Consider the following 22,248-nt stretch of genomic DNA (forward strand, 5'->3'; position numbering starts at 1 on the left):
GTTCTCCTGGCTGTGATGGTGTTCGGAAGGCACAATCTGCATGTCTGTCGGATCAGGCTGCAGCATCTCCCGGTGCTGTTAGATTCTCCTTACTAAAGTGCCAGTGGTTTTTCTCTCCGTTAACAAGGCCTGTCACAACCAACAAAATCGACCTTATGTTAAGACAGCAAAACCCATTTGAACGGCGTAACTATAAATAGAGGTTTGCATTCAAAGGACCTCATTTCTGAGCGATATTTGCAAACCACTTCATGCTTTGAAAGTCATGCCGAGTGATTTTTCCCTCACAGAGTGCCAAGCTGTGCTATACAGATCCCACAGTAAGATGGCATGGCAATTTCTTTCCCAACATGAATAATTCTGTCTGAATAGCCGAAAAGTTTCCTCATATCAATGAATCATCAGTCGCTAGACGTCTTTAGGCCTCCCGTCTGTGAAAGGCTCGCTGGGGTGAGGAATGCAATTGCGCCTGCGTGCGTGCGTGCGCTCGCCCGTCCGTCTGTGCGCAATGAGACTGATGGATGTCTCTGACCTTTCTTCCTGCTCTTTCAGACCCCGCAAGATAAAGCGAGGTGACCGGGGAAAAGGAGTGAGTGTGTGTGTGTTGGTGTGGAAGAGGATTGGCATCCATGGCCTTGTCCTGGTATTTGTGCCTGGTTTTGGCACTGCTCTCTGGACCCTCCTGGCAGAAGGGGCACTCTGCCATGGCACTGGTCCTAGCCCCCGAGAACGAAGTGCCACTTCGTCCCACATCCTGGCTACCCGCAGGGAAGCTTACTACCATCCACCTGCCCAAAGGACGCACCCGCAGGTAATGTGTGTCCACACGCACGAGCGAAATGGGGAATGTCGCCACTTTGCCATACTTAACTGACAGATGAGAAAGAACTGTGTTGTATGGAAGTGAAATTATAACAGACAGATACTATTTTCAATTAATCCGATGTATTTTATTTACATGCAAACGGCAACTTGGTCCCCCCCTCCTCCGGTCCTTTAGAGAGGCTGGAGTTTAGCACACGGTCACCCCGGAGACAGGAGGTCCGGCCCCCTTAGCCTGAACCAGAGAGAAGCGTGCCAGTATCAGCGCTCAGAAAACCCGGAGCTGCAAATTAGGAAACGCGTGTCCCTGTGTGCTGCAATCTGTCCGTGGGAGCAGTCTCGCAGAACGAGGCGGCGGGAAAACATGAAGCGAAAGAAACGTCAGCTAGCTAACGATGATTTAAATTAATATATCAATTAAAAAGAATGTAGCGCCCTTGAGCTCGAGAGCAGGACACAGCTGTAAACCGCAGATGTAATAGATAAAGATAGATAATAAGGTTATTTTTCTCGGCACAGAGGCAAGAGGACATGATGGCATGGATGAGTTGTCTAATCATTGAAGGATTCATCGTTAAAATGCAAAAGATGAAATAAAACTGTCTGATTTGAAAAACCCTCAACAAAAACCATAAAAACCAGTGACGTGTTGTAAGATGTACCATGCATGCTAAGCACGATTCTAGACAGTTAAACAATGAGAGATAATCATCAAAACAGAGCAGGTCGATGGAAGCTTATCACCAAACATTGCTTGTGACCTCTGCTATCAAAATCTGCATTAGTTTGTTAAAAGCCATAACTGACAAATGCTTGAATGACAGCACTTAAAAGTAACGTCTAAACAGGTCAACTCAACTGGTTTTTAATTCTCCCATTTTTGAATTACCTAACAAGGTCATCAGGTATTCCTTGTGCTGTGGCGTTTCTCTCTCCCCAGACTTTACTTCACACTGAAGAAGAAGGCAGCCATGATGTCACTGACCGTCAGCCCATGTGACCTGCCCGTGGAGTGGACCCTGGTAGGCCGCAGCCTGAAGGATAAAGCCCCGAAGAGTCTGCACTGTGAGTGAAGACAAAGACGACACACAACTGATACCAGTTCATGCCTCCTCAGTTGCATTACACTGCAATCTGAAAGGATGCCCGAGCCATACATTTTCATGAGGTCCATCCAAAGACTTATTTATTGGTCATTGGTTGCTGTCTACAAGACAGAGAGAGAGAGGGAGAGACAAGACTAGACAGCTGCTGAACAGAACATGAAAGTCCAGAACATGCTCTGAGAAAACAAACCGGAAGTATACAGAAGTATCAAAACTATATCTGTGTGTAGAGATGTAGTAATGGAAGTATACAGAAGTATCAAAACTATATCTGTGTGTAGAGATGTCCATATGTACGCACAACTATTTCCTGGAACAGACCCTGCATTGCCTACCACAACTCTGTAGATTACTGAGGTAACTACATTATGAAGTTATAAAGTGATGTATTAATCATTCAGGAGCGTGAACACGAGGGTCCTAGATGTTCCGCTGAATAATTCACTTTGATAGTGTAACATTTGGTCTCGCTCCCTGTATCGGCGTCAGACGAATCCATAAATGTAACTCCATACAGACATAGTATTTGTTTGTAAGCTGTGAGAGAGACGAGATATTCACCTTCAACGATACAACAATGTTTTTACCTCCACAGGGAGCTCAAAGAAAAGTGTCCCTGAGGTTTGGTGGCAGGCTCCGGGGATAGAGACCAAGATCCACACCTACACCGGCAATGCCATGGACACCTACTCTGGTCCTTCCTATGCGCAGGCCTCCATTTACATCCTCAGGCTGCGGTCCAAGGACCAGGACACCAGTTCTGCCGTGTACCTCCACGAGGGACCCGGTCCTTCAGGGGCTTTCCCGGAGCTTCCCCCCGACCCGCGTGTCCACACCCTGGGTGTAGGAATGACCAGCGTCACCTTGAGCTGGAGCCCCAGCAGCACCCAGGCCAGGCTGCCACACAGCCAGCCCAGCTACGAGTACTGCGTCCTGGTCAACCGCCAGCACAACTACCGCAGTCTCTGCGCTGCTCGCGAGGGCATCCGGAGAGAGAAGGAGCGAGAGAAGACGAGAGAGAGAAAGGAGAAGAAGAAGAAAGTGACCGTGTGGCCCATTCTGAAAGACTGGTGGTGGCAGCAGTGGGACGCCAACCCTGATCCTAAGTCCCCTGCTGCCGTGTCCGATGACAAGTACAGCGACCTGCCGTGTGTGTGCGAGGGCCTGGACAGTGTGTGTACCGTCTCCGACCTGTTCCCGGACACCCAGTACTTCTTCGACGTGTTCGTGAGGGACCTGCTGAACGGCACCAGCACTGCCTACACAGGGATGGTTGCTAGGACACATGAGGAGGCGCGGTCGGCGATCTCGCCCCTGAGGGAGGGAGAGCTGAGGTGGGTGACCTTCAGAGATGGAGGATCCTCAGAGGAGTTCTTCAGCTTCCGCCCTCGTGGCTGGCAGCAGAGCGGCCTGCTGACCCTCCAGAGCTGCAGGGGGAGCCAGAGGGTCAAGGTGACCGTGTCTGGGAAGGGCCAGGTCCTGAGCTCCCAGGCTGTGGGTGAAGACCTGGTTCAGTTGTGGCTCCAGGGCAGCCCCTCCTATCTCATCACCTGGAAAGAGAGGGGACAACCGGCCCGGTCTACCAGCCAGCCTCCGACCCCGCCGGAGCTCTCCGGGCCTCTGTGAAGATGCAGACGTCCTCTGCGTACCACCGTAAAGGCGTCCCCTCCCTGCCCTCCACCCTGCAGATCAAGTCCTTCAACAGGCTGCGGAGCTGCGACGCCGTCACCCTGGCTTGGATGGGGACGGAGGAGCGCAGTCTGTACTGCGTGTACCGCCGCAGGCTGGGGGAAGAGGAGGCGGGAGGCAGGGGGGGGAAGGGGGCCGCAACAGGCGTCTGCGTGGGGCCAGAGTCTCGGTCGGACACTGAAAGGGTCCTGTGTAAATACTTCCAGGAGCTGAACCCTCGGAGGGCCGTTACCACGGCTGTGATCGGGGGCCTGGAGGCTGGGGCAGCCTACGTGTTTGATGTGTATCTCATGAGACGCTGGGGCATCCCTGTCAAGTACGCCAGCAAGACCATCCGGACCAGGAGGGAATGCTGAGCTGCTGCCCCCTTTTGGATCTCTCTGATCCCAGTGGAAGAGGATGAGACGCGCTTGGCAGCGCCAGCCATGAACCTGAGCCAGGTGATTTAATAAGACTGAAACCATAACAAAGCCATTCTACGATGAGGAAGACTGTTAAGACGTGGTACGCCCTCCGGACCAGAGATAGATGGATGTATACGGACACTAAGTACCCTTGTGAAAGGGGTGCGTAGACGCAGAGAGGAGGGAAGCCGTACACCAGCAAAACCATTCCATTGTAGAGTAACCTGCTGTGCTTTTTTCGTTGTTTTGTTTTAGTTGTTGATGATGTGCCAGTTGTTCAAGTACCTGTTCTGTTGATGAGCACAAAGAGAGATGGAGTTTTTTTTTAGATGACAAAAGAAAGAAAAGAATTCAAGACGGTGCCAAATATGCAACATAAACAGATGGAACTGTAATTGGACTTGACAGTGGAGAGCTTGAATTTAAAGTATCTATCTTTAGTGCTGCATATTGTGCCGGATTTTGTACAGATTGTGCAGAATCAGTGTAAATCTTGTGTTCTGCTTTTGCATGAAGCAGGCAAAATGATTTTGTGTGTTGTTGTGTTCGATGTTTTCTTGTGCTGCTTTAAGTGCACCAATAAAGTCACACTAAATATAATCTCTCTAGTAATTAATCAACATGCCTGTAATGGCAGTTAACCCAGATGCATGGCTAATTGGTTTGTTTGGTTTGTCTGTGTCGGTTTCTACCGGTAAAAAAATATGCAGTTTGGCCTGCAATTTAAAACTGAGATAATTAATACAATTTGCTAATTGATTGTAATGTACCTTTAACCCTTAGATATATTCATATGGACTTGAACTTACTTTGACCCATTATAATTATGAAAGTAGGCCTAAAAATAAAATTTCTGTTAAACACAATATCGCTACATTCTAAACAACATAGAGGCAAAGGACAAAAATGTCCAATCGAATTTTAATAATTCATTCTCAGTGGAAAACCATAAAGTGAAAATATATTCAACCAAGGCACTATTTTATAATTAACTATTTCGTATGAACTAGAACTCCCTAATAAGTTACATTTTTATTTTCTTCATCCAACTATGCGTACAAAACGTCATATAACACACACCAATAGGAGCGCCCTTACACCGTGACGTGTTTTTGACAGGAAAATAAGCGCGCCGAAATGCGGATCGAGTGGTAGCGGTTCTTGTTGTTTATTTTAGGCAGCTGATATTTCCTAGTTACTAATATCAAAGCCTATCAAATATCGTCTTTAAACTGAAAAAGATGGGTCTATTCGACCAGTGTCGGGAGCTGTTCAAAACCGCCTGCTTGTACGAAGTTCTAGGAATTACAAAGGAGGCGACTGATGCGGAGATCCGCCGTAGTTACTATAAAGTGTCATTACAAGTCCACCCTGACCGCGCGCCAGAAGACCCAGGGGCGACAGAGAAATTCCAGGTATACTGTTAAAATAATTCTGAAGGTTGTATTAATTGCAGTTGGACACTCACCACTCTCTTATAACAAAGCACTCGCCCTCTGTCCTTTTGACTGTCAGGTGCTTGGAAAGCTGTATGCCGTGTTGAGTGACCAGGAGCAGAGGCGGCTGTATGACGAGCAGGGAGCGGTGGACGAAGGCGATGATTTGTTGACTCACGACCGCTGTTGGGAGGAGTACTGGAGACTGCTGTTCCCTAAGGTGCGCTTCTCATGCTCATCAATGACCCTCTGCGAATGAGACTGAGTGAAATTCAAGATAATTTCCTCAACGGCCTGTTTAATCAGAGTGCCTAACTCGTGAGGGTCACGTGTGTATCACACCAGACCATCTATTCTCAGTCAGGTCTTCCTCTCTGCCCCCTTCCCTCCTTTTGATAGATCACCGTTCAAGACATCCAGGACTTTGAGAGGACGTACAAAGGCTCGGAGGAGGAGAGGGAGGATGTGATGCAGCTTTACGAGCAGCATCAGGGGGAGATGGAAGCCATCTTGGCCTCGTCGCTGTGCTGCTCCCAGGAGGATGAGTCCAGGCTCGCTGACATCATCCACGCCGCCATCCAGGCTGGCGAGGCCACCTCCCACCCTGCCTTCACCCAGGAGGACGACAGGAAGAGGCTGGCACGCAAGCAGAAGGTTGGCTGGATGTCAAAGGCTCACTTCCTGTTACCCTCCTCATAGCCCTTGTAACATTTAACTCTTTCCTGTCCAGGCTGATGAAGAGAGAAAAGAGGCAGAAGAGATGCAGAGAGAGATGGGCCTGAGAGCAGAGGGTGACAGTCTGGTCATGATGCTACAGGTGATCGTCACACAATATGGACATGCCTTACGTCACACAATCTGACAGATATTATTTTAGATGCGATGCTGAACACAGTGACCCTTTTTTCTTTCAGCAAAGGCAGAAATTGCGAGAGCAGAGCTTCCTGTCTGACCTGGAGGCCAAATATTCCAAGAAAGGAGCGAAGAAGTGAAAACAGCCATCGAAACACCTTCAACACTGATAACTGTTCACTGAAAACACACACGTTTTGATTAAAGTTTGTCAGTGTCAATTGACACATATTTATTACAATATGGTTTTGGTACACATCTTGAGTTATTTTTGTAGCGAGGGATGGATGTTTGGCTTGAAAGGTATATGTAGGGGGGGGGGTTGTAATTGAGACATGGGGTTAAGGCCAATTCCAGTGCCAATTTCTTTAGTTGGCTTAACTTTTTCTTTCCACATGATCCTCAAGCTTGACCAGTACCACAAGAAACCATTTAATGAAATGCCCCAAAAACGACAACAAAAGTGCATTGGTAACTGTAGTGATTCTCATAACAGAACATTTCATATTGCACAAGGCTGCATCAACACACCTATCTGAAGCAAGGGGCCAGTTGGTGCTAGACTGCAGGAGGCCAGCTGTCTGACGTGAGGGGAAACTCCAGGAGACTGTCTCTTTCTGAGGGACTGGAACTGGGGCGCTTAACCCTGCTTAGATCACTTGTTTAGCCCGTTTTAACGATGGGTCGGACAGTGAACGAATCATTCGATGGCTGCTTTCCTGTAGCAAGCCTACACATGTTTCGGTTTGCGTCAGAGCGTAGGATGTCTGAACAGAGGGGTGTACATGCTAAACCGGGTGCTGAGGAGATTTTTCGAGGAAGATGAAGACACTGTTAATACAATCCCTGTATTCCTGCTGGTGTCTGATGGGGATTAGACTAAGCCCTGATGAAATTGAAGGCTCTGAATGGATACAAAATCAGTCTTAACACAGAGTCAGGTATCCTCTGCATGTCATGCCTATCTTGGGTGTTCACGCTCACAGTCCTAAACTCAGTATAAATAAACCAGCCCGAAAGAGTTTCTGTGCAAATAGCTTTTCTTTTTTTTTTTGTACCTGTGTGGTTAGAACTTATTCCCTGCATAGTATCAAATCAGTATGGAGAGTAGCCATTCAGATTCATGCAAAAAATACATACAACCAAACCTTCCATCCAAACAGACATACAGTATTACAGTACGTACAATGCTGGAGTTCAAACATTGAAGACAGGTGAGAGGTCAGACAGCTAACTGTCTTTGGCAGCCATGTATGCAGAGAGTTTCAACATACAAAAATAGGGCTCTAAAAAACAACATTAAAAACAGAGTTGAATAAATACCACCAAGCTGTGTTCTATAAAAGTGATGCTGCTGTATAAAGAGTCACTATTGCGATGGTGGTGGAAATTCTCCAGGCCTTGGGCCGGGAGAAGGTCGTCTGGGGCTGGGAGGGGTGAGGGCAGCTGGGAGGGGTGTTGGAGCTTGGAGGGGGGGTCTGGGGGGAGGGTCTAGGGGAGGTGGGAGGGGGGTGGGGCGTCTGGGGGAGGTGGGGTGGGGGGTCTGGGGGAGCTACAAGCCAGGTTTGCTACTCCGAGATGTGATGCCCCCTCTGCTGTAGGCACGGGCTGGGACCGACACCGGCACCAGCAGAACTGAGGAGAGAGGAGGGAAGAAAAAGAAACATCACCAGAGAACATACCGGAACAGCCCTCTTCACTGATATAACCCGTGTCTGTGACGTCTGTGTCACGCGCAACGGCATGTTGTCTTCCAACACGTCTGACTAATTTACTCACTCAGGGCGAACCTCGTGGTTCTGATTCCTGCTTACCTGTGGGCGGGGCCTGTGCCTGAGGTTCCTCCTCGTCCTCGATGGGGGAGTGTCCAAGCGGGTGATGGATGAAGGAGTCCAGGAAGGAGGAGCTTCCGATGCCCAGGCTGACGCCTGTCACACCGATGCCCAGAGAGTCTGCCAGGGACAGGACACACAGTTCTTAACATGGGGATGTGGTTAGCTCTGTGGTTAGAGCATTTGACTGCAGATGAAGAGTTAGCAGGTTCAAATCCCACCCCCTCGTGCTGTATGAATAAATCTACACCTGTGCCCACGGACGCCCGGCCAGGCCTGCCGATGTTGTCCAGCACGGTGAAGGAGCGACGGTACGGGGTGTCTGACTGTAAACAAACCATTAGTTTAGATGAGGGACTCTGTATGTGCGGTCCTGCCCTTACCCTGTAGGTGTGTGTGTGTGTGTGTGTGCGTGCTCTATTCTACTCACCCTGTAGGTGTGTGTGGTGTTGGGTCGTGAGAACACATCCAGAAGATGATGGCGATCCCGAGGAAGCAAACTGCTTGCTTCCTCTGTCACTGCACTGTGGGCCCGACTGGACGACCCTCTCTGACGCTGCACACGCACGCACAAACACACACAGACGTACACGCACATGGATAGACACACCATTAAAAAAGGCCCACATGCATTATTACTACTTCATATAGTTTAAAAAGGATTTGCTGACACTGTGTGTATGGACCTGTAGAGATCTGGAGTGCTGTAATGTATGTGTGTGTGTGTGTGTATCTCTAGATGTCCGGAGTGCTGTAGTGTGTGTGTGTGTGTGTGTGTGTACCTGTAGATGTCTGGAGTGCTGTAGTGCGTGTGTGTTCTCGGCATCTCCTGTGCCGATAGGGGGAAGCAGGGTGTTTCTGCTCAGAGGCATGGGGGGAGAGGTCAGGCGGTCACTGGCTGTGGGTCTGGACATACACACACACACACACACACACACGAGAAGGTCAACAAGTAAACAGAAAGATAAACTATTCTAATCTGTCCTGGTCTACTGAAGAGCAAGTTGAAAAGCGGCATCACTTTCAGCCCAGACTGTTGAGGAGGGAGGGAGGGAGGGCAGAAGGACAGGTATCAGATGGGAGACCCTGCCCCAGACTCACAGGCGAGTCCCGCGGATGACCTCATCCATGGAGCCTGTGGCGCTGGGCTGGGTCAGGCTGGGGGCCAGGGGCAGAAGGGTGCGGGGGGGTGGGTTCCTGCGCCTCGCCGACTGAGGGGGGCGGGACAGAGAGGAGGAGCTCTGCTCCAGTGCCCGGCGTGGGCGGGGCTTGCTGGAGGGGACAGCGCTGGAGCCAGGCCGCTGGGACGCATTCTCGTCTGGGTCCCTGGAGAGCAGGGAGCCACAGGCACGAGTCATGCTGGGATTTATGGAGCCAGTGCAATGAAATACCAAGGTTATTCAAACACAATTCAACAAACATAAGCTAGTCTACGAAGCTACTAAGGAGAAAGGCAGAAGGCAACAAGAAAATATATATATTTTTTAAAAGGTTTGAAAACATGTTCAGAAAAGTTTGTAAAAGAATTTTGAAAGGAAAACATTTTCGAAAAAGGTTTTGAAAAAATATATATTTTTAAAGTTGTCCTTCCACTATGTGTGTGAAAACAAAGCAAATGTTAGCAATGTTAAAACATAGCAATGTTAAACATGAAACTGTGTGTGTGTGAAACATTTTGGACAAAATTACAGATTCCTGTCAAAAACTCCCAGGGTCCTTTGCTGCAGGGGGATCCCATGGATCACAATGAGGTCATTCAGGTTGTGGTGTGTCTGTGTCACTGTCGCCCCGACTGGTACTCTGCTGGACTGCAGGAGGGGCAGGAGGAGGGAGAGCAGGGTGGGGGAGGAGAGGGGGGGTGGGTGGGGGAGGAGAGAGGAGAAAGAGGGTGAGATTTAAACAGTAAACGCCAATCTGTCCAAAACCAAAAACACCAAGATCAGTCTACATGCAACCAAGTCAGGGGAACCCAGCCTATCTGGGACAGTTCACATCAGCAACACCCACCAAGCCCAAACGCACAACGTACAAAACGACAGCATTCAGAACGGGGAGACCATGAAAGTGAGATGTCAGGGAAACAACGGGACAGTCAGTGGCGTACGAAGGAAGGTTAAATGGTCACGTTCGGTGTTATTCAAACAGGCACAAGCACACTCAGCCTGGAGAGGAACACGACATCACGGTGGCCCAAGAGGGTCAGGCCCAAGAGGGCCCACTGCGGTACTGTACATACACTGGAGGGCTTTCTCAGCTTTTTGGGTTTCCGTCTGGGATTGTGTTTTGAGCCCCTTGACTTTGTGGTCTTTGGAAGAGAGATCGGCGACCGAAGATGGAGAAGGAGAGAGTAGGAAAAGAAAGGAGGATGTGAAGTGGAGAGGTAGAGTTGTATCAGACAGGGGTGGTGCAGACAAAAGGGTGACAGTAGAGAGGAGGGCAAAAGGAGGGGAAGAAAGAATAAGTAGTACAGGTTAATGATCGGTACCGTAACAGATATAGAGGAAGAACAGGCAGAGACAGTAGACTTCATGATTCGTGTGTGAAGCAGTGATGGAAATGCCTGTTTTCAGTGACCAACAGCAGGATCTCACGATCGTTGTGCAACTAGGTGCTCTGGGCATTCTTCTCCACCCACGCTTAGCGTCAACAAGTCTCCATCTCTCTAACATCCTCCACACATCTTTCCCCAAACTGACCACTGAGACCAATCAGAATGTGTTTACAGCTTTTGGTGTGTTGGATGCCGTCTCCAGGGTCGCCCCCTGGCTACGGGGTTAGCTGACCTGTTGCTGCAGGCTGGCAGTGAGGTGGGGCGGCCGGGCCTGTCCCAGGCGGGGCAGCATGGTGGGCAGGGCGCTGGACAGCAGCAGGAAGGGGTTCTGGGAGTCTGGCTGGGCCAGGCTGAAGCTGACCGATGTCTTTTCATCATCTGTCCCCAGGGGCAGAACAAGAACACACGAGGAGGGATCAGAAAACGACTGAGTCTGGAAGCTCTGATTCTGTAATATAGTGGAGTTCTGACTCGTGCGTCTCTGTACTATAGTGGAGTTCTGACTCGTGCGTCTATGTACTATAGTGGAGTTCTGACTCGTGCGTCTCTGTACTATAGTGGAGTTCTGACTCGTGCGTCTCTGTACTATAGTGGAGTTCTGACTCGTGCGTCTCTGTACTATAGTGGAGTTCTGACTCGTGCGTCTCTGTACTATGGTGGAGTTCTGACTCGTGCGTCTCTGTACTATAGTGGAGTTCTGACTCGTGCGTCTCTGTACTATGGTGGAGTACTGACTCGTGCGTCTCTGTACTATAGTGGAGTTCTGACTCGTGCGTCTCTGTACTATGGTGGAGTTCTGACTCGTGCGTCTCTGTACTATAGTGGAGTTCTGACTCGTGCGTCTCTGTACTATGGTGGAGTTCTGACTCGTGCGTCTCTGTACTATGGTGGAGTTCTGACTCGTGCGTCTCTGTACTATAGTGGAGTTCTGACTCGTGCGTCTCTGTACTATGGTGGAGTTCTGACTCGTGCGTCTCTGTACTATAGTGGAGTTCTGACTCGTGCGTCTCTGTACTATGGTGGAGTTCTGACTCGTGCATGCTGACATGCTGAGCCCACCTGAGACATAGCCCTCCCAATGACGGCGCACCAGCTCCTCCATCCAGCCAATCAGCTCGTGCCACACGTCGTCAAACAGCAGGTCCAGCACGGCCTGCCTCCGGCAGCGGTAGGGAGACACCGGGGGCAGGCAGGGGCGCCGGCGGCCCGTGTCTGGGCACCTGCTATCCCGCTCCTCGTCCCTGCCCAGCGACACCGCCGTGGGAGGATGGTGGACAAACAGGAGTTAGTACAGAGAGACAGCAGTGGGAGGAGGGTGGACAAACAGGAGTTAGTACAGAGAGACAGCAGTGGGAGGAGGGTGGACAAACAGGAGTTAGTACACAGAGACAGCAGTGGGAGGAGGGTGGACAAACAGGAGTTAGTACAGAGAGACAGCAGTGGGAGGAGGGTGGACAAACAGGAGTTAGTACAGAGAGACAGCAGTGGGAGGAGGGTGGACAACAAACAGGAGTTAGTACAGAGAGACAGCAGTGGGAGGAGGGTGGACAAACAGGAGTTAGTACAGAGAGACAGCAGTGGGAGGAGGGTGGACAAACAGGAGTTAGTACAGAGAGACAGCAGTGGGAGGAGGGTGGACAAACAGGAGTTAGTACAGAGAGACAGCAGTGGGAGGAGGGTGGACAAAGAGGAGTTAGTACACAGAGACAGCAGTGGGAGGAGGGTGGACAAAGAGGAGTTAGTACAGAGAGACAGCAGTGGGAGGAGGGTGGACAAAGAGGAGTTAGTACAGAGAGACAGCAGTGGGAGGAGGGTGGACAAACAGGAGTTAGTACAGAGAGACAGCAGTGGGAGGAGGGTGGACAAACAGGAGTTAGTACACAGAGACAGCAGTGGGAGGAGGGTGGACAAACAGGAGTTAGTACAGAGAGACAGCAGTGGGAGGAGGGTGGACCAACAGGAGTTAGTACACAGAGACAGCAGTGGGAGGAGGGTGGACAAAGAGGAGTTAGTACAGAGAGACAGCAGTGGGAGGAGGGTGGACAAACAGGAGTTAGTACAGAGAGACAGCAGTGGGAGGAGGGTGGACAAACAGGAGTTAGTACACAGAGACAGCAGTGGGAGGAGGGTGGACAAACAGGAGTTAGTACAGAGAGACAGCAGTGGGAGGAGGGTGGACAAACAGGAGATAGTACAGAGAGACAGCAGTGGGAGGAGGGTGGACAAACAGGAGTTAGTACAGAGAGACAGCAGTGGGAGGAGGGTGTATCGGGGAGAAGGTGGGCGTGGCGTAGTGGGAGGAGACTCACAGGTCTCTGGAGTCGTACGCCAGGTACTCCTCCATCAGCCCCTCGGCCTCGATCACCTGGGGGCTGTGGTCAGCCTCACAGCCAGGAGGGGGTTCCATCTCCACCACACAGGGCTTGGAAAACACTGCCCTCCTGCCCTGAACACACAGCCTGCCCACACACATACACAAAATGCACACAAAATTAATACAAAACAACTTCAGTTTAGACAAGTAGACATTGTGAACTGTGTGTCCTGTGTATAGAGTTGACTTGGCTGTTTGACAAGCCACTGTAAGTAGGTCAGAAAGCACAGAGCAGGGCCATCCATAATTGATGTGTTAAAACAGCAGCCGTCGCAGATCAGAGCTCACTCTGTGCCCTGCTTGTCCTTATCCTGGGGCCTGCTCTCCTCGCCTGAGGCTGGGGCTCCCGCCAGGCCGGGGCTAGGTGTGGAGGCCCTCCCTGAGGTAGAGAACCACTGGAAGCCCTCATCACTGGGACACATCAGCTGAGATCCCAGGATCCTGTTGGGGGGAGACGGAACCGGGCAGAACCCGGATCAGCCGGTGATTGCAGTGCCTGATTGACTGAACATGTAGCAGGGTTAATGAGCTGAAGGCCTGTGCGTTGACACAGGTAGATAATTATGCCGTGAATGTTTGGGAAGAGTTGGAGTTATATTACATCTCACTTTCAGCTCTAGGGGATTGAATGTCATTTTTCTGGAAATGTCCTGGACTGTTTGTGAGTGCGTGTGGGGGTTAAAGCGTGTGGGGGTATCTGGGATGAGGGGCTTTGGGTGTGGGGGTGTAGGAGCGTGGGTTTACCGTAGGTGGGGGAACCGGGAGGCCCACTGCTGACACTCGTCCTGGAGCCCCCGGAGATGCAGCCCTCCCCCCCGCCCCTCGTACAGCTCTTCATCAATCTCCTCAAACATCTGCTGCACCTGCCGCGACGCCGCCTTGTCAAACTCCTGAGAGACCATGACAGAGAGAGACACAAGGGGAGAGGGGGAGGAAAGGAGAGAGAGAGATAGAGATAGAGAAGGAGAGAGAGAGACAGACAGACACAGAGAGAGAGCGAGAGCGAGAGAGAAACAGACAGACAGAGAAAAGGAGAGAGAGACAGACACAGAGAGAGAGAGAGAGAGAGAGAGAGAGAGAGAGAGAGAGAGAGAGAGAGAGAGAGAAGGAGAGAGTGGAGGAAAATGATTCCAATAGCAGAGACCCAAATATAAACTTGTCACAGCATGCATCGCTTTTCAAGCTGCTCATCAATTATTGGCAGCGCATCATTGAGCTTTGTTTATTTCACAGCAGGCTACAGCATGCATGATGATGAGCTTGGATCCCTGGAGTGAGTGTGTGTTTTTAATTGTCACAAACACTGCGTGCGTGCTGCGTGTGTTTAACAATGTATTTTTTTTTCCAAAGGTGGTCTCAGGACAGGGTGTGTGTGTGTAAACAGATCGAGTTTCAGAAAAGTTTTAGAGGACTGGCTCAGTTCTGTACCAGCACAAACACACACACACAGTGTGTACACACACACACACACAGTGTGTACAGACACACACTCTGACAGCAGGACCTGACAGGAAGGGCTCACATCATATCCCCATGAGAAGACGGAGCTCCTCTCAGTAGAGATTCCTGTTCCTGCGTAGCTGTGGATCCCTGACCAGGAGCGGGCGCTGTCTCCCGTGGTAACCGTGGGACAGTCCGATTGGACAGACGCCGCAGACGTCTCCGAGCTGAGGAGAGGGAAACCGTATGACCTGATACATTTAGAACGGTGACCGACCAATCAAATCATCGAATCAAATTCAGACGTGAAGCTCAGCTGTGAAAGCTGCTCCCCCACTGCATGATGTAACAATCACGCTCAACCAATCAGGAAAGGCGAGGCCATGTCCCTGGCAACCAACGGTTGCGCATTGTTTCTGTAACTTAATCGACGCATATATCCCAGTTGGATATGCGATATCAAGCCTTGCCTTTATCTGGGACTAGTGAAGGATAGCCCAAGGCTCAAGCCCCCAGGTCTGGCTAGTTGGGGTCCTAGTACCGTACCTATTGTAGGCAGATACAGCTTCTCTGAGGTCATGCAGGAGAGGTTGGGGGACCAGGTCATCATCTGCTTCTTCTGGGAGGGGGTGGTGGTGGTCGAGACTGCTTCGGGACAGACCACGGCTGGAACAAAGCAACATCACACACACACACACATCTTGAATCATTCATTAACGTTCACCTCGCTACAAGTGAGATCATGGGTGTTATTAGACACTGGCACAGAGTCTAATAACCGCCCAGCGGTAAAGCGAATGTGGTGGTGGTTGTCGCGTGGCAAACAACATCACAGAAAAACATTGATCCAATCGATCAAGGTCACCCATCTGTAAGGGAGACAAATTACTTGGGGGTGACAGACGAATTCCCACAAATGGGATCAATATACGCTCACATTACACCTTCAGTGTCAACTGATCATGGGGCTGCGAGCATGACTGATCAAGGGATCCCAGAGCGATCTGTATTACAAACGAGCCTGTATTACACTAACAGCCTTGAATATACTCTTCCGTATCACGATGCCAGCATCAGGCCCAGCAACATCCATATTTGGTCCTCATAGATTGCAGCTGGTTGATAAGATTGAAAGGAATCAATATATTTTCTCACGATAGATGCTGAAATGTCACGAACACTTATTAGCTAATATGTACTACTCACATCTCTAAATTGTGCGATACGGGCCGCCTTGAGTATCGTGAAATCATTATCCTTTTCTCAGTTTTTCATCGGCTGAAGCCCTCCGCTCTCACCGTCCTTGTTGATTCCATGCCCCGCTGATGCTTTTGGCAGAGCTCGAGGCTAGGCATGTCCTCTCGGCAGCAGATTGCTATCATGTATGAGCAAGGACGTACACAGGCGTCGTTGTTGTGTTGCTTCAGGTTAGTCGTAGAAGTAGCCAGCTAGGCTTACCTAGCTAGCTAATACTATAGTATGGTCACTCCTTGGAAAGAAAGTATTGAGAATTAAAACGTCAATACGTTAGCTTGTTAGCCAGTTAGATAGCTAGCTTTAGGTTAAAGTTTAACGTTGTCGGCGTTCTTGAAGAACAGAATAAGAAATGTACCTGAACACACTACATACGACTCATTTATATTTATATAGGTATACTGTAGATGAAACACGATTGCTGTTTCCCTTGCTATTTATCTGTCGACTTCATTTAACAGCATCCACCACTTCAGATCCATAGATAGCACCACACAACAACAATTACAAGGCTGTCATGGATACATAACTTCTCAATCCCAATGCTTCCTGGGAAATATATTGAAAGCTCTCGTAGACTGACGTTTACCGTCAAAGAAGTTAAACTACAGCTCCCAGCTTTCTTGTCGGTTTTTCATGTTGTGCTTCTGAATGTTGTCCGCCACTCCATTGACAACATTGCATGTGTTCAGACATGTCTATATTTATCTAACAGCAAATGTCCGTAGAGGGAAACTGTTTGTATTTAATGGAAAATATTTTAATTAATTAACAGATTTGTTTTCACTGAGCATTGTCAAACTTTTGTGAGATATTACAGTTAAACAGGAACTATTGGTAATTATCAAGTCTGATAGCCGGAGAAATTTCGTTGTAGGACAAAACAGAACTGGTTTTAACGGCGTGAGAACGTCAGGCAGTGATGTTTCTCTAGTAAGACACTATATTCTCAGGGTCTGAGGTTCCAAAAGTGTTACAAAACGTAAGAACTTATGTTTATTTTAATGCAGTAAGAGCTTCGTTGCTTTCACAACCATATCGACAGGTGGCTACCTAACTAACTTGCCTTGCTTGGTGCTATTCTTTGTCAAGATGAAGCCTAGAAGTACTGCTAGCGATACAGTTGAATGTTCAACACTGTACAGTCGTGTGTTAAGCTATCCTTGTTGCTTTCTTACGTTTTTATTTCCTCTTAGGTTACTCAGTGGGTCTCGGTTAGGCAACTCATACCATGGACCTGCTGAAGAGAACGGTCGTTCATGACGACATGGTCCAGTATTACCTTTTCCTGGTTGAGCCCAGTGTTTCTGATCCACTGGCCAATGAACAGTGTCTAAAACGTATAGTTGAGGAGATCTTAGCCAAGGTGACTCCACTTCTCGTCCAGTACATCTGGCATCAGCAGCCTTTCAACCTCAAGTACTCTCCCGAGAAAGGTACGTCATCAGAGCAAAGGAACCTCATACGCACACGGGTATAAACGACACCCACTCTCAATTAAAAAGCGATTTTTACTAAATGTTTTACGTGTTTTAATGTGCAGGAGGTCTTCCTGCCCACATCGAAGGGAGCACTCAGTTTGGAGACAATGTGGAAGACGAGTGGTTTATCGTTTACCTCCTACTGCAAATCACAGAGTCCTTTCCTGAGTTGGCAGTGAGGTGGGTCTGTGGAAGGATGTATTTCACTGATTTGTTTATCACTATCAAGACAATATAACTCTTATGTGTTTTGTGTTTTTTCAAGTATTGACTATGTTAAGTTTCACAGGGTTGAGGACAATGACGGGGAGTTTCTTCTCATTGAAGCGGCTGACTATCTTCCCAAATGGCTAAACCCAGAAAGCAGCGAAAACAGGGTGATTCACGGTCTTAACGTAGTACTCAACACGTCAAACGCGTTGTTTATGTTCATCCCGAACATCTCTTCATCTGCGTTAAGTTGAAACCAACAGCAGTTCATCTGTGTCTCAAACGCAGCTCTTTATCTAGGAGGTGAGTGTCTCGTAACTATAACCTTTGTCTCGTACGGCTCTGTTGCCAGGTCTTTCTCCATAAAGGAGAGCTGCACATTCTCCCCTGCCCATCCCGTTCCAGTGAGGTGGGCCTGCCCAGGGACATGGTGCCCAGTGTAGCCCAGGCTCTGGACCTTCTCTCCTCCCACACCCAGGCCTGTCTGGCCAGCCCCAACATCCGGACAGCCCTGGCCAGAAGACTGGATGGGTAAAGAAAGCACCCCAAACATCAGTAGTGTTGGTCTAAGTTGAAATACAGTGGCAGTGTCTTGACAGCGTGATGTTTTTAATGCTTGTGTGTGTGTGTGTCTCTACAGATACCAAGGGAAGGTTCAGACCACCTTGCACTTTGCCCATTGTTTCCTGCCTGCTGGCATTGTTACAGTGTTGGCACAGAGGCCAGCCTTGGTCGCCCCAGCGGTCTCTGCGTTCTATCTGCGAGATCCGGTGGATCTTCAAGCCTGCCGGACATTCCGAACCTTCCCTCCAGATACCAGAGTCCTCACCTCGGTATATGCAGCTGTTGATCAACTTCCCTATAGTTAGCATGTTGATGTGTGGACAAGGGACTTAGCAGTTGTTGGGGTTAGAAACATAGCTAAGTAGAGCCAATTATGTGTTGTGTACAAGGATTTATGTTGACCTCAGAGTTTAAATCTTGTATAAGTTTTGCCATGCTGATCCTGGGTCTTGTGAGTTGTGGTCTTCACTCCATCTCATGGTCCGTTTCCAGGTGAAGTTCACCCGCTGTCTGTACGCCCAGCTCCAGCAGCAGCACTTCAACCCTGACAGGAGGAGTGGCTTCACCCTGCCAGCCCGCTCTCACCCCCAGTATCGAGCCCACGAGCTGGGCATGAAACTGGTGAGTTCCCCCCTGGACAGTTTTCCTCTCCTGCACCTCACATTTCCCATGGACTAGTGTTTATCTAGATCTCCTTGTGTTTGGTACTGACTGTGTCTGTCTGTGTTTGGTACTGACTTTGTCTGTCTGTGTTTGGTACTGACTGTGTCTGTCTGTGTTTGGTACTGACTGTGTCTCTCTGTGTTTGTGCCTGCACCAGGCTCATGGGTTTGAGATCTTGTGCTCCAAGGGAAGACCCCCCTCCTCAGAACCAGATGTGCCCATCAGCTGTAACCCCTTGTGGAAAGGTTTTGTGGACAGTCTAAAGAAGAACAACTACTTTAAGGTGTGCACCCCCCCCCCCCCCCCCCCCCAAAAAAAAAAAAAATGCCACTGCATAATGGTTAATGTTGATTCACATTGTTGTTGATGTTGCCCTCTGCAGGCTGAACTAGAGGGGTCAGCTCGCTACAGAGAACTGTTGACATCAGCCCAGAACTTCTTCAAACAGTCAGTAAACCAAGGACAGAGGTCAGTGCCCTTTAAGAGACATCAATGGAACCGCTGGTTCATATTCTAGATGGGAATGTTTTTGGTGCTCAGTTGGACGAATCATTAACCTTTGTGTGTGTGTTTAGCTCCAGCAGCAGGTCTCCAGGAGATGAGGTGCTGCAGCTGTTGCAGAGCTCCCCTCCCCTAGACGTGGAGGACCTGAGGAGACAGGAGGCCCTTCTGCCTCCAGAGGACAGTGAGTCCTCCTCCCTCCTCCTGTACTCTCTCACTGCTAACATGGATCAAATAGTACTAGGGCAAATATGGTCGTGTACATGAGCCGTCTCACCAACTGCACAATTATTTGATTTGCCACTTCTGTAGTAAATCAGATATTTTAGAATAATAGAAACGTGACTCGTGCAGAGCATATGAGCAGAATGGAGTGGTGAGAATCTCCGCTCCCCCGCTCAAAGCCGCCCCAGGCCACTCAGTATCGTTCAGCGCTCAATGCAGTTTGCATCCGCCTCCACTCAAATCACCCTCCCGCTCACTCCAAAAAAGGAAACAAATCTGCACGTATTTAACTTTTAGCTTAAACCGCAGCTCAAATAATTGTTGTTTTTCAAAATAAAAGATATAAGAACATTTGTGTTTTCTAGAGAGGTGCCTTTAGATTCCAAAATGAATCTTTACTGACTGAAATGATGTTACCGCATTATTTTTCTTGTATGCCTACCACATTATCGTGGTCAGTTAGTTTTATATTAATCGTACACCTGTATAACTTCTTAGTTTTGTTTTTGAAGTACTCGATGAACTCTTATTGAGGCGATTTTTTTGACAGAAAATAGTCTACTGTTGATGACTTGGCAGGACACAGATGGATTCTGGGTCGGGTTTGGGCATTCAGACTCGTGGCGTGTGCATTCCTGGAGCGAACTTGGGGCAGGACATAAGGCAACGCTCCGTCCTTTTAAAAATCCCGCTTTGCGCTCTGTCCAAAATGTGCCTGCTCGCCCCGCTCACAGGCTCTGTGTCTCACCACTATCAGGCAGTTGCAAATTCCTTCATGGATTAGTCATTGAAGCCTATTCATTCTCAGATAAGGTTTAGAGAACTGTTAATATATTGAGCTGGTCAATAGGATCACAGACTCTTATCAAGGGTAAAAATGCCTCCATGTTTGTCTTTGACAAAAGTATTTGCCCCTTCTATTGTTTTGACTGTCTGTCTCCGTGGTGATGTGTGTGTGACTGTCTGTCTCCGTGGTGATGTGTGTGTGTGTGTCCAGGTGACAACTGGCTGGACATCTCAGCCCAGGAGCTGGAGCATCTGTTGGAGGAGAGAGGGGGCAGGGGTCTGGGGGGGGCAGGGGGGGGCAGCTCGCGGCCCCCCTCCTCTAGACGAGCACCGGAGAACAGGAGTGAGGAGGTAAAGGAGGCAGAGGAGGCCAGTTATAGTCTGGTTGCTGTGACCCAAGGGATGAAGAACTTCATCAACGCCATGTCTTCACACGAGGGTGCAGAGCTTCCCTGGTGAGACTGACTGGCTGATTGGCTGACTGACTGGCTGGCTGGCTGGCTGACTGGCTGACTGGCTGAATGATTGATAAAGTGTTGACATGTTGTAGTTAATCTTTACCTAGAGAGGGACGGCCCCTGGCATGCAATAAAATTAACATACAATGTGTTAAGGGCTTTTAACAAGTTATTGGTAACCTTGAAAAGGCAGATAAAAGAAAAAAGTGAAATAAGCTCTTTGTTTTTCTTCTTGTCTCAGGTCCCATTCAAATGAGCCGTTCCAGTTTGATCCAGACTCCTTAGCCAGTGCACTGGACACACTACTGGGTCAGTTGTACACACTGCTGTACACCACAGACACGTGGGATTTGTTATCACCTACATTCTTTTTTCTTTTCTTTTTTACAATTAATTCCTTTTCATAATTTTTCATTAGGGTCAAAGTGCAGTAAACAGTGAACATTTATTTTTGAACAGTCCAAAGTTTAAAAGGTGTGTTGTTAAAAACTGTCTCCCATTCAAACTGACTTTCTCCTCAGGGGCTAAGGATGAGGAGTTGGATTCAGATGACCTAGATGCTGATGATGATGACGATGATGATGAGGAGGAAGAGGGGGTGGAGGGGCTGGGAAGTTCTTCACAGCCAGGAGGGCTGAAGGGAGCAGAGGAGCTGGATGGCTTGAGGAGATACATGGATGAGATGGACCAGGAGCTCCTGGGTACCAACATGGGACAAAGCTTCACTCAGAAGGTACGGAAGAGATCTCCCGCCAGCTGTTTGCTCTCCTCATCAGTGTGCATGCAGACGTGGGAAGAAGATTATAGAATGAGGAAATGGATCCTAGTTGAACACATTTAACGTTGGTTCTATCAGCCTGTCATACAGCTGTCTAACGGATGTTTTGTGGCAGGATGGAGGAAAGCCGGCCCTGAGCCCAGACTCCCCCAGGCCCCCAGGGGATAAACCTCTCCAGGGGGATGTAGAAGACGGGGAGGAGGAGGAGGAGATCCAGCCTCTGGATGTAGACCTGAACCTGGTCACCAACCTGCTGGAGTCTCTCAGCTCCCAGGCTGGGCTGGCCGGACCTGCATCCAACCTGCTGCAGAGCATGGGCATCCACCTGCCCCCCAACACTGACCGCTCCTGATGACCAGAGACAGCACCCTCCACACCGGCCTGCCAGAACACACCAGACAAACCCCCACACTGCACCAGCCCCGGGATGATGACAGGTCCAAATGTTCGTACATATGACAGTTCAAAACTGGCCTGGACACTGCCTAACAACCATTATGAATTGAGATGTTGCCATGTGTCAGTATAGCACTTACTAAATCATGGTTTGTAGATAAGTAAATGCAATACTTTTGGAATTTACTTTTATATATTCTTTTCTAAATAAAATATTGAAAGATTGATTTGTTTTTAGCATTAGAACAGCAATTTTTCCATTCCAACTAATCTAACATCTATATAACCAACTGTACTCTGTGCTTTATGGCACATAGCGTTAATGATTAATAACATTGCAGAATCACAACTTAGTGTTTTAGTGCTCAAAGGAAACTTTTAATAACTAGTAATATTTTTTTATTATATTTTTTTAACTAGTAATAA

General features: G+C 48.9%; 4 protein-coding genes across 5 annotated transcripts; 3 read left to right on the forward strand and 1 right to left on the reverse strand.

The window, feature by feature from the left end:
* The first annotated feature begins 604 nt into the window (after positions 1-604).
* ndnfl (neuron-derived neurotrophic factor, like) lies at positions 605-4,194 on the forward strand. Its single transcript, XM_047029918.1, is given in 4 exon segments — positions 605-811; positions 1,763-1,887; positions 2,524-3,491; positions 3,494-4,194. Coding segments are annotated over 4 exon segments (1,755 nt in total). The 5' UTR covers positions 605-629; the 3' UTR covers positions 3,974-4,194.
* A 923-nt stretch (positions 4,195-5,117) lies between these two features.
* On the forward strand, positions 5,118-6,962 carry LOC124474036 (dnaJ homolog subfamily C member 9-like). Its single transcript, XM_047029887.1, has 5 exons — positions 5,118-5,436; positions 5,537-5,677; positions 5,857-6,111; positions 6,188-6,274; positions 6,372-6,962. The coding sequence occupies exons 1-5, from the start codon at positions 5,263-5,265 to the stop codon at positions 6,447-6,449; spliced, it is 735 nt and encodes a 244-aa protein (XP_046885843.1). The 5' UTR covers positions 5,118-5,262; the 3' UTR covers positions 6,450-6,962.
* A 371-nt stretch (positions 6,963-7,333) lies between these two features.
* fam149b1 (family with sequence similarity 149 member B1) lies at positions 7,334-16,294 on the reverse strand. 2 transcript variants are annotated; one of them, XM_047029885.1, is made up of 17 exons: positions 16,119-16,294; positions 15,713-15,995; positions 15,053-15,172; positions 14,589-14,733; positions 13,811-13,956; positions 13,355-13,507; positions 13,002-13,151; positions 11,752-11,933; positions 10,925-11,070; positions 10,378-10,446; positions 9,831-9,949; positions 9,243-9,467; positions 8,924-9,047; positions 8,572-8,697; positions 8,392-8,467; positions 8,124-8,261; positions 7,334-7,944 (listed from the first exon to the last, which is right to left on the reverse strand). In XM_047029885.1, exons 2-17 carry the CDS (start codon positions 15,757-15,759, stop codon positions 7,862-7,864), a joined length of 2,049 nt encoding a protein of 682 aa, XP_046885841.1. In that variant the 5' UTR covers positions 15,760-15,995; positions 16,119-16,294; the 3' UTR covers positions 7,334-7,861. The 2 variants fall into 2 exon arrangements, with proteins under 2 accessions (XP_046885841.1, XP_046885842.1); XM_047029886.1 differs by lacking the exon at positions 10,378-10,446 and having other exon boundaries at positions 15,713-16,294.
* Positions 16,295-16,625: 331 nt separating this feature from the next.
* Positions 16,626-22,049, forward strand: ecd (ecdysoneless homolog (Drosophila)). The gene is made up of 14 exons (XM_047029264.1): positions 16,626-16,742; positions 16,957-17,196; positions 17,304-17,421; positions 17,531-17,618; positions 17,804-17,982; positions 18,092-18,284; positions 18,508-18,636; positions 18,836-18,961; positions 19,061-19,146; positions 19,254-19,363; positions 20,402-20,645; positions 20,890-20,957; positions 21,170-21,381; positions 21,542-22,049. Exons 2-14 carry the CDS (start codon positions 16,992-16,994, stop codon positions 21,776-21,778), a joined length of 1,995 nt encoding a protein of 664 aa, XP_046885220.1. The 5' UTR covers positions 16,626-16,742; positions 16,957-16,991; the 3' UTR covers positions 21,779-22,049.
* Positions 22,050-22,248: the final 199 nt, after the last annotated feature.

Source organism: Hypomesus transpacificus, chromosome 11, assembly GCF_021917145.1.
Source record: "Hypomesus transpacificus isolate Combined female chromosome 11, fHypTra1, whole genome shotgun sequence".
Classification (NCBI taxonomy): domain Eukaryota; kingdom Metazoa; phylum Chordata; class Actinopteri; order Osmeriformes; family Osmeridae; genus Hypomesus; species Hypomesus transpacificus.

What these genes read in the sequence shown, in the direction of transcription:
- ecd (XM_047029264.1), top strand. Translation starts at nt 16,992, where the DNA reads ATGGACCTGCTGAAGAGAACGGTCGTTCATGACGACATGGTCCAGTAT. An exon ending in CAAGTACTCTCCCGAGAAAG is followed by an intron (nt 17,197 to 17,303) that starts GTACGTCATCAG and finishes TTTAATGTGCAG; the next exon opens with GAGGTCTTCCTGCCCACATC. An exon ending in CAGAAAGCAGCGAAAACAGG is followed by an intron (nt 17,619 to 17,803) that starts GTGATTCACGGT and finishes CTCTGTTGCCAG; the next exon opens with GTCTTTCTCCATAAAGGAGA.
- fam149b1 (XM_047029885.1), bottom strand. Translation starts at nt 15,759, where the DNA reads ATGATTTCACGATACTCAAGGCGGCCCGTATCGCACAATTTAGAGAT. An exon ending in TCTTCTCATGGGGATATGAT is followed by an intron (nt 13,957 to 14,588) that starts GTGAGCCCTTCC and finishes ATGGTCTCTCAG; the next exon opens with GAGTTTGACAAGGCGGCGTC. An exon ending in CTGCCAGCCTGCAGCAACAG is followed by an intron (nt 10,447 to 10,924) that starts GTCAGCTAACCC and finishes TCTCTTCCAAAG; the next exon opens with ACCACAAAGTCAAGGGGCTC.
- LOC124474036 (XM_047029887.1), top strand. Translation starts at nt 5,263, where the DNA reads ATGGGTCTATTCGACCAGTGTCGGGAGCTGTTCAAAACCGCCTGCTTG. An exon ending in GGCTGGCACGCAAGCAGAAG is followed by an intron (nt 6,112 to 6,187) that starts GTTGGCTGGATG and finishes TTTCCTGTCCAG; the next exon opens with GCTGATGAAGAGAGAAAAGA. An exon ending in GTCTGGTCATGATGCTACAG is followed by an intron (nt 6,275 to 6,371) that starts GTGATCGTCACA and finishes TTTTTCTTTCAG; the next exon opens with CAAAGGCAGAAATTGCGAGA.